Here is an 18947-nt window from a genome sequence, read left to right as displayed (position 1 = left end):
TTAAAATAAAATGTGTAACATGTTCATCATAAAAAGTTTTAGGAAAAATTAGTATGTATTCTTTATATCTTTTTTCTATGCACATACACTTTTTAAAATGGGATCACACTGGGTATTGGGGTTTTAAGAAGCTTAACTCAAACTAATAGTTTAAGCACAAATAGAGATTAGCTCACATCAAATCAAGAGAAAAATAGGGACAAATCTAGCATAAAAGGGCAACTGGCTGACAGTGTGGTGGTGCGCACCTGTAGTACCACCTACTTGGGAGGCCGAGGCAAAAGAATTCTTTGAGTCCAGAAGTTTGAATCCAGCCTGGGTAACATACGGAGACTGCCATCTCTTTATTTATTTATTTATTTATTTATTTTAAAGGCAACTGGCCATAGACCTCTTTCAGCCCCTCTACTTTTCTCTGGGGATTAACATCACTGTCTGAGACCAGGTCCTCTGTAGGAGCTTCAGGAAGCTAGCTCTAGGCTCATGACTTCTCAGCATATATTTCAGTAAAATGCACGTTTCTCTCTCCCAGCTCCAATTTGAAAAATCCCAGGAAAGAATCCTAATTGGCCTGGACTGGGTCAAGTGTCGTGCCTATGGCCTGGCATCTGTAAGAAGAGGGCAGCTCCAATATATACCATGTAGTCTGAGTCAAGAGAGGAATTCCCCCAAATAAGGTAGAAGGAAGACAGTGAGGTAGGGCAGACACAGCTGGTGGACAAATATGTGTATAAGATGAACAACCACCTCAAATTTTGGCTCCCATCTTCTGCAAATTCTGTTTTATAGTCTGCTTGTTTTTGCTGAACACAGTGGTGAGTATGCATACATCAGAAATACTTAAGAATCTTCTTAAAAATAGATACTCAGGTACCACCCCAAAAGGAGCTGTATCATGAGCATTTTCACATGTCACTAAACATTATTTAAAAACACAGTTTTTAATAACTGGACAGAATTCTGATGTGGTTCTAATTTTTTAAATTTAATTTTATGACTTAAATCCAGAAAAGCCACACACCACCATGATCCTTTTTGAACACAATATTCAAAAAGAATTTTATGAAAGCACCAACCACTGACATCTTTGCCACACCGTTCTGAGAAACTATGCTAAAGGATTCTTGGCGAGGGGTGGTGGGATAGAGATTATGGGGAGAATATTGGATGGGGGATGGAGACAAGGTGATCCTCTGAGACTCACCGTTAGTAAAAATGTACCGTACCACTGAGGTTTAAAAAAAACAAAAAAAAGTCTTAAAGGGAGAAGGATAAAATATACCCCCAAATTAAAGCAGGAAAAGCAAGGTTTGTTATAAAGACTGAAGATTAAAAACAAACATACTATAACTCAAACAACTGAAGAAAGTTTGTGACACGAGGGAAAAAAAGCAGCCTGTGTGATGCCTAGAAAACAAAAACCTAAGAGTAAGTCTGGATCGCACTGCCTCTCATTCAGAAGCAGGGGTGCACCTGATAGGGATGCAAGCCCACCTCACTGGTCTGCTAACATGAGTCACCAGGATCATTCAACTCATTTCCCTTGCTAATATCATGCTTACTAATCCATCTCTTAATTATACTTTGGCTTCTACAGGCAAGAGAACACACTGACTAACCAGGTGTACAGACAAAGCCAAGTATCTGTGCCTGAGAAGCGAAGCACAGTGAGTGCCTGGGCCTTGATTATCGTGCCAAGGGAGTGCCAGCTTATAAAGACCTACGGAGTCTTCAGCTAATCTCCTTCTCTCACGTTTCCCATTTTCTCTTTAAAGAAACTACTTCCAGTAGCCTACTGATAGGCAACGTTAAAGAGTCTTTAAACAGCATACATACTACCTGGTCAAATGACAAGGCTGAGACAATAGAATACTATGAGTAAAATCATAGTCATGAGGAATGAGGAATTATTAAATAACAGGAAGTTATTACAACAAATGTATCCAGTGAGCAGACAAGACCTTTATATTCCCGTATTTCAGCAGAGCTCAGAACAAGATTTGCAGGACACCATGAGAGCATACATGAAGGAAACAGAGTGGCCTCTAACAATGACAGAAAATTAAAGGGAACCACAGAGTCCTCCTAAGTGACAAGTCCCCAGTTGAAAACATGAAGTTTCTGCCATCACTGCCGTTTGGTGACTCCTCTCTGCCTAACGCCACCCCCGCCAATGGTATCTACTGTTACAGTGGTGTAAAGCCATGACCATCACTGATGCTGCACCAACATTCTGGAGCGCCACAGGAGGCTGACTTCGCCAGGGAGAACAGGTGACATACAAGGTCAAGACTGAAACACACAGGCTCAACGTGGACATTCAAGCTGAGAGGCAGAGCAAATCGCCTAGGAGTGATGACATTCAACTAGTTTTTTAGTAGTGAGACCCAGTTTTTCAAATGAATTTATAATAAATATATAAAGTAAATAATAAAGTCATTTTTTAAAAAAAGTTAATTGTTAAATTTATGCAGCATGTACTCATAAGGACAATGAGAACAATGAGGCTATTTTTAATATGAATATTTTAAATGAAAGGTTACAGTAAACAAGAGCATTATATCAGCCTTAATATCCAATTTATTCTGTGTTTTAGCTGTACAGATCCAATAAGTCACAAAGGTAAATTGTTCCAAATTAGTTTTAATAGCTCTCCTAGTCACCTCAGGATCCTCCTAAAACTGCCCCAGAAGCTTGAAAAAGAAATGATAAGCAATGTTTATTTCAAAATAACTAACAATAACAACAGCTATCCTTATCATGAATTCCTTATCAAAAATAAGGACAAAAGTATCCGCAACTGACAGCAAGCAATAAAACTAGAATAGAGTACTATGACCTCTCCTCCTGTCTTGTGTTGCTGGGTCACTGCATAACACTCTTGGGTCAGGAGGAAAGCACACACCAGGCAGATGTGCTGGGCTGGCTGCACCTGCCACGATGGCGCACTTGCTGCGCAGCTTTGGAGGCCAACATGTACAGGCCTGAATTCTACAAAAGGCCTGTGCATTAATTCAACCTTCCTAATCAATGACACACAGACATAAAGTACGTGACAAAGATGGCAAACAGAGTTTTATTCTAGTCTGTGGCAAAACCAGTTAACCTGGTAGCATAAATTATCACATTATTGGTCTCTAATGTATTAAAAGGTGGCATTTCACACATTTTCAACAAACATAAGAAAAAACGCTCAACATCACTAATTATCAGGGAAATGCAAATTAAAACCACAATGAGATACCACCTCACTCCTGCAAGAATGGCCATAATTTAAAAATAATAATTTAAAAAATAGACAACGGCATGGATGTGGTGAGAAGGGAGCTCTTTTACACCTGCTGGTGGGAATGTAAACTAGTACAACCACTGTGGAAAACAATATGGAGATTCCTTAAAAATACTGGCCAGGCACAGTGGCTCACGCCTGTAATCCCACCATTTTGGGAGGCCGAGATGGGCAGATCACGAGGTCAGGAGTTCAAGACCAGCCTGACCAACTTGGTGAAACCTTGTCTCTACTAAAAATACAAAAATGAGCTGGGCCTGGTGGCAGGCACCTATAATCCCAGCTACCCAGGAGGCTGAGGCAGGAGAATTGCTTGAACTCGGGAGGCGGAGGTTGCAGTGAGCGGAGATCACGCCACTGCACTCCAGCCTGGGCAACAGAGCAAGACTCTGTCTCAAAAAAAACTAAAAAAACCTAAAAACTAAAAGTAGAACTACCATTTGATCCAGCAATCCCACTACTGAGTATCTACCCAAAGGAAAACAAGTAATCATATGAAAAAGACACAAGTACACGTTTATAGCCGCAATTCGCAATTCACAACTGCAAAAATATGGAACCAACCTAAATGCCCATCAACCAACGAGTAGATAAAGAAAATGTGGCATATATACACCATGAAATACTACTCAGCCATGAAACAGAATGAAATAGTGGCAACTGTAGCAATTTGGATGGAGCTGGAGGCCATTATTCTAAGTGAAGTCACTCAGGAATGGAAAACCAAATATCGTATTCACTTATAAGTGAGAGCTAAGCTAGGAGGATGCAAAGGCGTAAGAATGATATAATGAACTTTGGGGACTCAGGAGAAGGCTCAGAGGAGGGTGAGGGACAGACTACATATTTGGTACAGTGTACACTGCTTGGGTGACAGGTGCACCAAAATCTTAGAAATCACCACTAGAGAACTTATCCACGCAACCAAAAAAACACCTGTACCCAGAAAACTATTGAAATAAAATACAAAAGAAAATTGTAAAAAAAAAAAAAAAAAAAAAAAAAAAAAAAAAAAAAAAAAGAGGTGGATTTCACACATTTTCAACACGTACACTGAGCTCCTCTAAAATGGTTAAAAAAAAAAAAAGTTCAAATAAACAACTGGATAGCCCCTGCAACATCTTTTACCAAAGATCTACAGTAATTCTGTCAGAGGTCAGTTCTATGTATTGAAGAGCAGGTGGTGACAATGAGGACATAAAAAAGAGAAAACAACAGCTTTGTCAAATAATCTGTTTTACAGATTTTCTATTGTAAAATTAACTGCAATGTTGCTAAGAAAAATATTTCTCAGATCTTCTTGTTCCGTACACTGCTGTTCACTTACAGTTGGATGAAACCCATTATCCTGACCTATTTTTATTATAACAAAGACAAAAGTCTGACTGAAAAATCAAGTTGTTGTTTTTTTTTTTTTTAACACTGAAGAAGCAGTCATTTTTGCAGCACATTTTCATTTCTCTGCCCTTCTCGCTTTTACCTAAGAATGTTCATGTCCATTTCTTTCTGGAGTAGGGTTATACAGAATTCTAATTTCTGATCTGCCCATTTGGATAATGAATTCTTCACGGTGGTTAAAGACATGGGCTGTGCAGCCAGACCTTTCTTCATTACCGGCTGTGAAACCCTGGACAAGATACTTAACCTGTGTGCCTCAGCATCCTCATCTGTAAATAAAAGAGAGTGTAACAGGACCTACCTCATAGGGTTGTTGAAAGGATTAAATGGGTTAACAGAAGTAAAAACAATGGCCTACTTTAAGCATTAAGTGTTCACTATTAATTTTAAAGAAAAAGGTATCAAAATCACTCAAAAACTGAATCCGTTAGCAAATTTATAATAAACTTTCTGACAGAATTTCTAAAAATACTAGATGTATTCAAAAGGAACCAAAGGAATTCTCATTACACCCTATACCATTATTCAGAGAAGCTGTTCCTTAAAAGTACCCAGAACTATCTCAGAATTAAGAGAGGCAACTAATTTCTTCACAGCTTATAAAATAAAACAAATTTGTTTGGGCCAACTGAATGATGACAAGCAAGACTATGGGTCCTGTGTTCAGTTCTAACTACAGCTACAGGTGTGAATTTTCTTTAGGCAGGAAAAAGAGGACACTTTACTGCCTTATTCCTAGAACTATAGAGCAAGACCATAAGATGCCAATAGGAGCTGCCGAGGTATTTTCATTACAGGGGACAGGGGGCAGCAGTTTGCAAGTTTACTCTGGGATGCAAAGGACAGGGAGTAAGAGGACATTTGAACATACAAACATAGGCACGTAAAAAGAGGGAAATTCTCGGTTATGGTGAGTTTGTTCTCCCAATTAAAAAAAAATAAAGACATAAAAATAAGTTAATAGAGTATGGAAGAAGAAGCAACAAATGCTTTGGTTACCGAAGTTCCACCTTAGAGCTTCCTGCAGTAGCAAAGTTTTAGACAAATGAATCCTTACTTTTGTGCACGTGTGAGCAACAATCTGCACAATACTAGCACTAAAGGACAGTAAGGGGCCCTCAGAAAAGGAAAGCAACGTGTCTGTCTGCATAGTCTAAGTGCAGTTTCTCACCGAAGAGATGACAGGCATTCTCTGGAGCGGGCAAAAGGAGAGAAGGTGGAGAACACGGGGAAATAGCCAGTACGCACTCGATTTCCGAATGTCTCATTTACTCGAATGAGGGCAGAGGGGAGGGACCACTTTCGTTCAGCAATGATGAGAGGCATTTCAGTGAGGCCACTCTTCCGAAGCTAGTGGCAGGGGAGGCAGCCGCACTCTGCTCCCAGCCCCCGCAACGTTGAGGGTGAGCTGGGGAAGCCTGCAAAGGAAGGGGAGCTGGCAACACGCTCCAGCGGAACCCTGCGGAGCTGCAACCCCGGGAGGAGTCGCCGGACAGACTCAGCCGCGGTCCCCTGGGAACCAGGGATGCACCGCGCCCCTCCCGCCCCAGCCTGCAGAGCCTGGATGCTTCCCTCCCCACCTGGCGGGAAGCAGAGGCCCACGGGCCCGACCGAGTTCGGGCCAGGACCCGCCCCGCTTTCTGCGAGCGACCGACTGCGGCCGCCACACTCACCTCGCCGCCAAGCAGCACTCGGGTTCTGACTCGGTCTCGGGTTCCGTCGGCGGTGGTGGTGGCGGCGGCGGCGGTGGCGGCGGCTCCTCCATGGCGGCGGCAGACGTGACGGCAAAGGCGGGAGGAGGGACCAGCGCGGCAGCGGCTTCTCTCATCCGTGCACGGAGCCCCGCATGGCCGCGGCGGGCAGTAAGCTGCAGCCTGGCGCGGAGCACCCGAGCCCCGAAGTGCGGGAGTGACTCGGCTCCGCCTCCGCCTCTACCCCACCGCAGGAGCCGTGCGCGCCGCGGCCATCTTGGAAACGGCGACCGGCCGAGCGCCGGGGCTACGGTGGGCGGCGAGGGACAAGCCTCCCAGATCGGCGGCGGTGGCTGCGGCGGCGGGCGCCGGAATCCGTCCGGACGGGGGCGGTGACGGCGGCAGGGAGGGGCGGGGAGCGCCGTCAAGTGTCGGCGCGATTCGGTCCTGGAGCCGGGTCTCGCCAGCTCGCCAAGTTTCGCCCCGACCTGTGGCAGTGGGGGACTGTGGAGCGGAGCCGGGCTGTGCGGCGGGCTGGGCGCTCGAGGCTTCCCAGGTTGTCGTCGGTCTGGGAGGGACGCTGGGTAGGGCCGATGAGCGGGGCGGGCGCGGCGCTGTGAGCCCGGACGGAGTCGCCGCCCAGGGACCTGCCACCCGGATCCCACCTTCCAGGAGGACGGACGTCACCCAGACGCTCGCAACTCTGGTCTCTTGACAGCGCAGCCTTGTACAGGCTCGAATTTTTAAGACTTGAAATAAAGTCTCCGGAATTCCAGACTATTAAAGTGACCCCCTCATTTCAACCCGGCAAAACTTCTCACCCCAGCGTCATAAGATTCGATAGCGATCTCCCAGAAACTTGGACTGGAATGCTCCTACACTGAGGGGGTGGGGGGAAGAAGAAATGCTAAAGATTATTTCAGAGTTACAGAAATCCTGTTGAAATTCCAATGCATCGTTTACTCTTGGCGCTGGGGCTTCACAGTTTTTTTTTTTTAAGTTGACAATATTTACAAAATTTCCCATAGGGTGAAATCCAGAGTTAATCCAAAACCAGAATCTTTTAAAATTAAGTACATTCAAATGTGCAGATTTCTTAAACCTCACTTGGTTCAGCTTTGATAGGTAAAACGCACGTTTTGAACAACTCTGGTAACAAAGAAAAACATTAAATTGATTATAGGTATGTTATATTTAAAGACCAGTTGTGAAATTAGCTATATTGTGCTCAAAGTATGTTACTGACATTTCTCTGTCGTTAAAAGCAACTGCTTCATTCTAGTTTTTTATAATAGTCTGTAGTAGGTATGTAGCCTGATAGTGCTGAATTTCTGAATTGACCTTCATCTTATTTACTCAACAATATTCATTCGACAAATACTTATTAAGTGCATATATGTGTCGGGAACTGTACTAGATGCTGGGGATGTAGCAGTAAGCACAACAGACCAAGCTAACAGCTTAGTAAAGGGTGAGATAAAACAAAAAAGTATTCAAAAGAAATAAACTAATTTTTATCTTAATTTTTAAAATTATAAATTTTTAAAAATCACCAATTGGTATCCATGTATAATTCATTTCCGTGCATTTTCTTGTGTAAAGAAAGCTCAGTAAAAGTATTTCTTAAGTTTCTGTAATTCTAGTTCTGCACTCGATTTTCTGCTGCAATTTTCTGAGCCAGAACCCTTCTTAGAAGGCATATTAGAGACTTTAAAAGTTAAATAATAAAATAAATCTCTTCTTTAAACAGCATTGTACTACGTATTCTTTGGTATGACTAGCGAATTTAAGCTAGCCGATAATGCAGACATGTGTGTCCAAGTCACAAAACACTTAGCAAATATAATCAGCATCCGGGAGACGTGTGGCTTGTTCTTGTTTTTTGATTTCCACTTGAGGATACTATCTATTTTAGCAGGAACCAAGCAAATTTACACTTACCTAATCAAGTAATACATCATGTATAGAAACCTAAGTTAACTGGTACTAAATATTCAATGTAAGTGTTGTGACTTTTTGCCCCACCCCCACGCTGGGTCCAGGAAAGCTGTTTCTCTGGCTGACAACCCTCTCATCTCACCCCGTGCCCCCACTTTGTCTCCAGGGCTCCCAGTGAGCTCCTTAGAGCCCCCAGATTTCTTTTCTGCCTTCTCTGCTATAGTGTAAGCTCCTTCAGGAAAGAAGCCATTTTTCCTTCTGACCTTTGCCTAGGGACCAAATGTCTCTGGTGCCCAACATGGTGTTAGTAGAACTGAGTAAATATTGTTGCATTCATGAAATAGTTATTTTTTTAAGTTATTAGATTTTTGTCTCTTAAATTTTATTCTTGTTTAGCACATGGTTGGTCTCATTGTCTCATTACCTTTAATTTATTTTTTTTCTTTGGAGACAGGGTCTTCCTGGGCTCAAGTGATCCTCCCACTTCAGCCTCTGCTGTAGCTGGGACTACAGATGCATACCACCATGTCCAGCTAATTTTAAACCTTTTTTTTTTTTTTTTTTTTTTTTGTAGAGCTGAGGCCTAACTATGTTGCCCAAGCTAGTCTTGAACTCCTGGCCTCAAGTCTTCCAGAACCCTGGGGTTACAGGTGTAAGCCACTGCACCTGGCCTAATCATGTTCTTAAAAACAATGACAACAAAATCTTCAGAGAATTACCTTTCACTCTTTGTCCTCAAGACTGAATCCACATAGCCCTTATGGAATTTCTTTACTTTGAAATGAGTTTAAAAAGCTAAAGTTCTACTGAAGACCTAGCCTAGGTTGAGCTACGTAACATTCTGAACATTGGTTACCATGAGTTTAAAGCCCAATTTTGACATACACAAAACCAGTTACATATTCATATGCATGTTCTTTCTGCTTTGCCAAAAACACTCAAAAACCTTGGACATATGCTACCACTATTATGAAGTCTCAAATTTCATCTCTATATAGTGTGTGTGTATATATATATATAAATGTAAAGGGCATAATTGTAACATCTTAGCATATTTCAAGGCTAGTATATTAATCAATTTTATGGATTTTGCCACAGGATTATTTAAAAAAAAAATTTTTTTTTTGAGATGGAGTCTTGCTCTGTTGCCCAGGCTGGAGTGCAGTGGCGTGATCTCGGCTCACTGCAACCTCCGTCTCCCGGGTTCAAGCGATTGTCCTGCCTCAGCCTCCTGAGTAGCTGAGATTACAGGCACCTACCACCACACCTGGCTAATTTTTTGTATTTTTTAGTAGACACAGGGTTTCACCATGTTAGCCAGGATGGTCTCAATAAAACAAGTGATATGATAAATAGGGTTATGTCTGCTATTAAAAAGTAAAACCTCTAAGGCTATAGTTTTTAAAATTATTATTAGCGTGGTGCTGCATTTTACTTAAAATAAGTTCCTCCCTTCCTTGTGGTATTCCTGAGGGAGCACATCCCTTCCTTTCCTTCTGGAAGTGCAGGCAGTTAAAACCAGGAGAGCCCACATTTCTTCATTCCTGTTCTGGTTTCTCAATTCCCCCCCACCAGACTCCGGTGTGAACATTCAGACAAAAACTTCAGCAGTTCTGGCCCTCTGCTCTCTGGTGGCTCCTCTACAGCTCTGCCCAGCTTTGCAGAGGCAGAAAGACAGACAGCACAAACATGCAATCTGCTCATGACCAGAGGGGCTGATTACTTTTCAGTCCAGCACACGCAGAGAAAGGCAGACTCAGTAAAAGAGAGCAATAAAAACCTCACGTCCATTGGAGAGGATCTAAACCAAGCATGACACACATTGATTTTTTATTTCATAATGATACAGTGGCATCTATTTCTATCTACTGGTAAAACACCAAAGAAATACTGGATATGTACAAAAGATAGTAAACTTTTTTAAAATTTACTTTTAAGATTAGGTGTACATCTGCAGGTTTGTTATATAAGTAAACTTGTGTCATGGGGGTTTGTTGTACAGATTATTTCAACACCAAGGTATTAAGCCACTATCCATTAGCTATTTTTCCTGATCCTCTCCCTCCTCCCACCCTCCACCTTCCAACAGGCCCTGTGTGTGTTGTTCCCCTCAATGTGTCCATGTGTTCTTATCATTTTGCTCCCACTTATCAAAGAGAACATGGATGTTTGATTTTCTGTTCCTGCATTAGTTTGCTAAGGATAATGGTCTCCAGCTCCATCCATGTTGCTGCAAAGGACATGATCTTGTTCTTTTACGTCTGCATAGTATTCCATAGTGCATATGTACCTCATTTTCCTTATCCAGTCTACCACTGATCGGCATTTAGATTGATTCCATGTCTTTGCTATGGTGAATAGTAGTTACACACTTTTAAAATAGTCCTTATAACCTTAAATCTCATCCTTCTTGGCTGAGTAGTAGGAATTTGGAGAAAACCTCCACTGTTTATTTTCTGAGAGGTGATTTGCCTGTTTTTGTTATTTCTCCACCATGACATAAATCACCCCTTATTGCAGACATTCTCCTCTGTATGAAGAATCTAAACTGAACCCCCAGGGGCTCCAAATCATTAGATAAAGAATTAAAGATTGCATGTTTTCAAAAAATAATTAGAATAGTGGGAATTACCCAAATGATTGAAACAAATAAAGGGAAAGGACGTGGCCTCCAACATATAAAACGTGAGCATGTGCTAACCCATAGGGAGGAGCACCCACTTCATTTCCTTTGGGACATGCAGGCAGCTAAAACCAGGAGAGCCCATGTTTCTCCATTCCTGCTCTGACTTCTCAATACCCCTCTCCAGGATCTTGCTAACATGAGGAACAGATAGCTTAAAAAATGGAAATTCCTGAGGGAGCTCACTCTTCTTGTGAGCCAAGATTTCAGTGATTTCCCACCAAAACATCTAGAGACCATGCCTGATTCTCATCCTTTCATTTCTCTTTCAGATGTCCATGTGCAAGACCTAGAGAACCAGAAACAGCAAGCTGCAGTTCCTGTATTATTTTCAGATCCCTTAAAATCACCAAGTGCATGTGCATGACATGGAACCAGGCAAGGAGAACTGAGATGACATCACATCAAGGAGCTCCCATGCCCTCTGCCAGAGGCCTCTGCCCTTCACTTCCACATGGCAAAGTCACTTCTCCTTTCAATGCTGTTTGTGTGTCTCCCACACCACTCTTGGAAGACTTCCCTGCCCTCCACCACTAGCCTGCCTTAACCTGCTGGCTAGGTGCTCCTCCTCAATGTTCCCATAGCACTTTGGGCAAACCATTATTTTAGCCCTATATCACCTATCTGCATCTGTATACTTGACTGATTACATGTGTATTTCTTCCTTGTGATCTTCTCAAGAGCAGGCAATATTTCTTGCTTATCACTGTATCTTCAGCAGCTAGAATAACACCCTGTAGACAGTAACCGTTCAGTGAAATGTCTATTGATAAATGAATGCTGGGTGCAGTGACTCACACCAGTAAGTAATCCCAGCACTCTGGGAGGCCAAGGTGGGAGGATTGCTTGAGCTCAGGGGTTCAAGACCAGCCCAGGCAATATGACAAAACCCTGTCTCTACAAAAAGTACAAAAATTAGCTGGGCATGGTGGCATGCTCCCACCAGCTATTCAGGAGGCTGAGATGGGAGGATCACTGGAGCCTGGGAGGTCAAGGTTGCAGTGACCTGTGATCACATCATTGCACTCCAGCCTGGGCAACAGCCTGGATATATCAATGGGGAAATAAATCCCAGATATAAATTACTGTAGTACAAGTAGACTATAAGAAACATCATAAACAAGTTTTTTTTTTTTTTTTTAAGTTCAACAGACATTCACAAGAATTGGAGACAACCAAGGTGGACACAAGTAAGGAGAAAAACCTATATTTAAAAAATAGACATTCAGGCCGGGCGCAGTGGCTCATGCCTGTAATCCCAGCACTTTGGGAGTCCGAGATGGGCGGATCACGAGGTCAGGAGATCGAGACCATCCTGGCTAACACGGTGAAACCCCGTTTCTACTAAAAATACAAAAAAATTAGCCGGGCATGGTGGTGAGCACCTGTTGCCCCAGCTACTCAGGCAGCTGAGGCAGGAGAATGGTGTGAACCCGGAAGGTGGAGCTTGCAGTGAGCTGAGATCACACCACTGCACTCCAGCCTAGGCGACAGAGTGAGACTCCGTCTCAAAAAAAAGAAAAAAAAATAGACATTCAGTATGAGAGGGTAAAAACCATGTTAACTCCACAATACATGAAACCCTTTGTCACAAAAATATCATGAAGAATAGAAATAACCTAGATTTTTATACTGACAGTACAGAATCCTTACAGTCCCACTGGCTGCTTGTGCAGATACACTTACTAACAAACAAAAGGCTTCTAACATCATTCTGACTGAAGTAAGGAAAAAGTAATAATAAATAAATATGGAAATGGACTTTTAAACACTGATGTTTATTGAGATATGGCTCTGATGCACATCAGAAATATTTTGAGCCAACCAAGGGCCAGAAATAAGTTCCACGAAGTCAAGGACTCATCCTTCTGAAGTTTACATTTTCAGAGTAGTTTGCCACGTCATGAAGTCCTTGAGTTGGAAACATGCTGAAAGGCATCTGATTTACCCTTATTCTCAGAACAAGACTTTCCATCAATCACAAAAGTGTCCAATGGTTGAATTTCTCAATTCTATAAGGAAGTCTGCTCCATATTTTGACAAATCTTATTCATAGGATATTAAAGCTTGTAACAATCCCAAATCTGTCTCCCTATTATGTCTAGCTGGTGGTCTATCTGGGACTATATAAAATAAATCTACTTGACATTTGAGAATAATTATTTCATGGTTCTCCCCTAAAATGACAACACAAAAATCTTTTTTTTTTCCAGATTAATCACTCCCTTCCCCAACTCCTTTCAGACTTGGAGAGTACTGGCTGGAGATAATCCTATTAGAAGGTTTTGCTTATATAATTTACTTGACAATTCAGATTTGACTAAAGTCATTTTGCTTAAACTAAGAGAATTTGAAATCCTAACTTCAGAATGCTTTTACCTCAAATTCACTTCAAAATATAATTGAAGGACTATACATACTTGAAGGATAATTGAGAAAAGATTGTCTAGTGGTTAATTTTCAATTTAAACTAAGGGCATTATGTGTTTCCAACAACCAGGATCATTCACCAGTATAAAAGGAAGGTGTATTAGTACATTCCTGCATTGCTATAAAGAACTACCTGAGACTAATTTATAAAGAAAAGAGGTTTAATTGTCTTAAGAGTTCTGCAGGCTGAACAGGAAACATGGCTGAGGAGGCCTTAGGAAACTTACAATCATGGTGGAAGGTGAAGGGGAAGCAAATACGTGTTACATGTCCAGAGAAAAAGGAAGAAAGAGTGAAGGGGAGGTGCTATACACTTTTTTTTTTTTTTGAGATGGAGTCTCACTCTGTCACCCAGGCTGGAGTGCAGTGGTGTGATCTCGGCTGCCTGCAAGCTCCGCCTCCCAGGTTCACACCATTCTCCTGCCTCAGCCTCTCAAGTAGCTGGGACTACAGGTGCACACCACCACGCTTGGCTAATTTTTTTGTATTTTTAGTAGAGACAGGGTTTCACCATGTTATCCAGGATGGTCTCAATCTCCTGACTTTGTGATCTGCCCACCTCAGCCTCCCAAAGTGCTGGGATTACAGGCGTGAGCCACTGTGCTTGGCTGTGCTACACACTTTTAAAAAACCAGATCTTGTGAGAACAGCAAGGGGGATGTCCACCCCCATGATCCAATTACCCCCCCACCAGGCCCCTCCCCCAACACTGGAGATTATAATTTAACATGAGATTTGGGTGGGGACACAAATCCAAACCATATCATCCCACCCCGGCCCCTCCCAAATTTCATGTCCTTCTCACATTGCAAAATACAATCATCCCTTCTCAACAGTCCCCCAAGTCTTAACTCATTTCAGCATTAACTCAAAAGTCCACAGTCCAAGTCTCATTTAAGACAAGGCAAGTCACTCCTGTCTATGAGCCTATAACATAAAAAACAAGTTAGTTACTTCCAAGGTACAATGGGGATACAGGCATCAGGTAAATACACCTGATCCAAAAAGGAGAAATCAGCCCAAACAAAGGGGCTATAGGCCCCATGCAAGTCTGAAACCCAGCAGGTCAGTCATTAAATCTTAAAGCTCCAAAATAATATCTTTTGACTCCATGTCTCACATCTAGGACACACTGATGCAAGGGGTGGGCTCCCAAGGCCTTGGGCATCTGCACCCCTGTGGTTCTGCAGGGCTCAGCTACCATGGCTACTCTCAAGGTTGTTGAGTGCCTGAGGCTTTTCCAGACACACAGTATAAGCTGCCAGTGGCTCTACCATTCTGGGGTCTGGAGGACAGTGGCCCTCTTTTCACAGCTCCACTAGGCAGTGCCCCAGAGGGGACTCTGTGTGAGGGCACCAACCCCACATTTCCCCTCCACACTGCCCTTAGTAGAGGTTCTCCATGAGGGTTCTACCCCTGCAGCAGACTTCTGCCTGGACATCCAGGCATTTCCATATGTCTGCTGAAATCTAAGCGGAGGCTCCCAAGCCTCAACTCTTGCTCTCTGTGCACCCACAGGCTTAACACCACATAGAAGTCACCATGGCTTATAGCTGGCATCTTCTGGAGCAGTGGCCTCAGATGTATCTGGGACCTTTTAGCCATGGCTGGAGCTGGAACGACTAGGACACAAGGAGCAGTGTCCCAAGGCCTGCCCAGTGGGGCCTTTGGCCTGGCCCATGAAACCATTCTTCCCTCATAGGCCTTCAGGCCTGTAATGGGAGGGGCTGCCACAAAGATCTCTGAAATGCCTTTGAGGCATTTTCCCCATTGTCTTGGTTATTAACATTTGGCTCCTCTTTATTTACGCAAATTTATGCAGCCAGCTTGAATTCCTCCCCAGAAAATGGGTTTTTCTTTTCTACCATATCGTCAGGCTGCATATTTTCTAAACTTTCATGCTCTGCTCCCCTTTAAAATATAAATTCCAGTTTCAGATCATCTCATTGCTCACACATGAGATTATGCTGTTAGAAGCAGTTGGGCCACATCTTTCATGCTTTGCTGCTTAGAAATTTCTTCTGCCAAATACCTGTTGATGAAAAGAGTCAAACTCTGTAAAATAGGTAAAGAGATTTATTCTGAGCCAAATATGAGTGACCATGGCCTGTGACACAGCCCTCAGGGGATCCTGAGAACACGTGTCCAAGATGGTTGGGGTGAAGCTTGGTTTTATATGTTTTAGGGAGACATGACACTTCAATCAAATACACTTAAGAAATACATTGGTTCAGTCTGGAAATGTGGGACAACTTGAAGCAGGGGTTTCCAGGTTATAGGTAGATTGAACATTTTTCTAACTGGCAATCGGTTGAAAGAGTTATCAATAGAAAGGAATGTCTGTGTTGGGATAAGAAGTGTGGAGACCAAAGTTTTATCATCTAGATGAAGCCTCCAGGTAGCAGGCTTCAGAGAGATTATATTGTAAATATGTCTTATCAGACTTAAGGTATGTGTTGATGTTAATGCTGAATAGGCATAATGAGGCATGTCCGACCCCCACTTCCTATCATGGCCTGAACCAGTCATGGTTCAGGTTAAATTCAGGTTAAATTTTAAAGTGCCATGGCCTAGGAGGAAGTCCATTCAGATGTTTGGGGGGGACTTAGATTTTTATTTTCGGTTTACATCCCCTAAATCAGCTCTCTCAAGTTCAAAGTTCCACAGATCCCTAGAGGAGAGGCGCAATGCCACCAGTCTCTTTGCTAAAGCATACCAACAGTGACCTTTACTCTAGTTCCCACTAAGTTTTTCATCTGCATCTGAGACGACCTCAGTCTGGACTTCATTTTTTGTCCATATAACTATCAGCATTTTGGTCACAACTATTCAACAAGTCTCTAGAAAGTTTCAAACTTTCTCACATCTTCCTGTCTTCTTCTGAGATCTCCAAACTGTTCCAACCTCTGCCCATTACCCAGTTCCGAAGTCATTGCCAAATTTTCAGGTATCTTTATAACAATGCCCCACTGCTAGGTACCAATTTTCTATATTAGTCCATGTTTGCATTGCTATAAAGAAGCACCTAAGACTGGGTAATGTACAAAGAAAAGAGTTTTAATTGACTCACAATTCTGCAGGCTGTACAGGAAGTATGGCTGGAGAGTCCTCAGGAAACTTATAATCATGGTGGAAGATGAAGGGGAAGCAAGTTCATCTTACATTGGTGGAGAAGGTGGAAGACAGAGTGAAGGGGGAGGTGCTTTTAAACTTTTAAACAACCAGCTCTCATGAGAACTCACTCACTATCATGATAACAGCAAGGGGGAAGTTTGCCCCCGTGATCCAATCACCTTTCACCAGGCTCCTTCTCCAACATTGGGGATTACAATTTGACATGAGATTTGGGTACAGACACAAATGCAAACCATATCAGAAGCTGAATCTTTTTTGTTATGCAAACCACTGCTTTTCAAAATTTGAAGTGTACATGGATCACCTGGAGATCTTGGTAAGCTGCAGATTCCCAAGTCAGTAGGTTTGAGGTGGGACCAGAGAGTCTGCATTTCTGTCAAGCATCACAAGTGATGTAGCGGCTGCGGGAGGCTGGGCTGCACTTCGAATAGCGAGAACACAGAATTCTGCTTGGGTAGATAAAAGTCCTCTGCTTAAAGAGGATGACCAAGAGAAAAGATGGCAGTATTACATTCAAGCCAAGATAGCTAAGCCCCCCTACTAGGTGAAATCAGCAAGCATGTGGCAATCCTGGTGGTATGGGTTGCATTGCATCTCTCAAAAAGTATGTTTATGTCTGTCTTCATCTGTTTATATTGCTATAACAAAATGCATGAGACTGGATAGTTGATAAGCAGCACACATTTATTGCTCACAGTTACAGAAGCTGGGAAGTCTAAGATCAAGGCACTGGCAGATTCCCTGTCTGGTGACTTTGAATGGCAAGGTCAAGATGCTTCCAAAGTGAACGCTGCTTCCTCCAGAGGGAAAAAGTGCTGCATCCTCACATAGCAGGAGGGACAGAAGGGCAAAAAAAAAAAAAAAAAAAAAATGCCAAGCTAGTTGCCCTTTTATAAGGTCACTAATCCCACTCATAAAGGTTTTGCCCTCATGACTTAATCACCTCCCGAAGGCAGCACCTCTTAATACTATCATGTTGGGGTTTAAGTTCTAGCATGAATTTTGGGGGAGACATAAACATTCAAGCCATACCAAAGTCCTAACCCCTGGTACCTGTGAGTGTGACCTCATTTGGAAATACAGCCTTTAGAGACATAATCAAGTTAACACGAGTAAGATACTGAAGTAGGTTGGGTCCTTCAGTCAGTGTAGGTGGTGTCCTTATAAGAAGGGGAGAATATCACGCCTGTAATCCCAGCACTCTGGGAGGCCGAGGTGGGCAGATGACGAGGTCAGGAGATCGAGACCATCCTGGCTAACAGTGAAACCCCGTCTCTACTAAAAAATACAAAAAATTAGCCGGGCATTGTGGCAGGCACCTTGTAGTCCCAGCTACTCGGGAGGCTGAGGCAGGAGAACAGTGTGAACCCGGGAGGTGGAGCTTGCAGTGAGCCAAGATCACACCACTGCACTCCAGCCTGGGTGACAAAGTGAGACTCCGTCTCAAAAAAAAAAAAAAAAAAAAAAAAAAGAAGGGGAGAATAGACCGAGAGAGACCACCAGATGCTAGAGACTAGGAAGGATCCTCTAACCTACAGACTTCAAAGAGAACATGGCCTGCTGTCATCTGGATTTGGGACTTCTGACCTGCAGAATCGTGAAAGCCCAGATTTCTGCTGTTTTTGTTTTGTTGTTGTTGTTGTTTGTTTCTTGTTTGTTTGTTTGTTTTTGAGACAGAGTCTAGCTATGTCACCCAGGCTGGAGTGCAGTGGTGTGATCTTGGCTCACTGCAACCTCCGCCTCCTGGGCTCCAGTGATTCTCCTGCCTCAGCCTCTGAGCAGCTGGGATTACAGGCACGGGCCACCACGCCTGGCTAATTTTTGTATTTTCAATAGAGACGGGGTTTCACTGTGTTCACCAGGATGGTCTTGATCTCCTGACCTCGTGATCCACTCGCCTCAGCCTCCCAAAGTGCTGGGATTACAGGCGTGAGCCACTGCTTTAAGCCACACTGTGGTGCTTTGCCATAGCGGCCCTGGGAACCAAATTCACCTGCTTTCACATTAGTGGATGAGAGGACCTGCAGCAACTCCAGGAATCCCCTCGTGGGCATCAAGAAGCTGTGGTGTGGCTCTCAGAGGAAAAGTGCCTAGAGTGGAGTGGGAAGACACTAACAGGACAATAACCTGTGACACAAAGTGTCTACCTATTTGGAAGAATATGTAAGAATGCACTTACGTAATATTAGATGGTAACTTATAGGACACCCACATGAAAAATATCTGTTTACATTAGGTTTTAGCAGGATTATTAAAAGAGGCTTAGTGAGTAGTTGGAAAGTAGGATAAAGATCTATGAGTCTCTTCTTTGGCTGCACGATACACTCATCTGAGGAGGTTGTAAAAAACAGTAATGCTTGGATCCTGCCTCTCTAATAGATCT

The 18947-nt window shown here is 43.0% G+C and overlaps 1 protein-coding gene across 6 annotated transcripts in view; it reads right to left on the bottom strand.

Moving 5' to 3' along the window:
• The window catches only part of MAP3K4 (mitogen-activated protein kinase kinase kinase 4), a 126489-nt gene extending 118369 nt beyond the window's left edge, over nt 1–8120 (bottom strand). For all 6 annotated transcript variants that reach the window (XR_004029408.1, XM_030809934.1, XM_030809936.1 and 3 more), the window contains exon 1: nt 6361–8120. Coding sequence is in view for 5 of the 6 variants with exons in the window: in XM_030809934.1 (XP_030665794.1) it covers nt 6361–6515 (155 nt within the window). In the remaining variant the exon portion in view is untranslated. The remainder of the gene's footprint in view (nt 1–6360) is intronic.
• Between the last annotated feature and the right edge of the window lie 10827 nt (nt 8121–18947).

This window comes from Nomascus leucogenys, chromosome 3 (assembly GCF_006542625.1).
Source record: "Nomascus leucogenys isolate Asia chromosome 3, Asia_NLE_v1, whole genome shotgun sequence".
Lineage (NCBI taxonomy): Eukaryota > Metazoa > Chordata > Mammalia > Primates > Hylobatidae > Nomascus > Nomascus leucogenys.
Note: the sequence above shows the minus strand (reverse complement) of the source record. Positions and strands in the feature narration are given on the sequence as shown.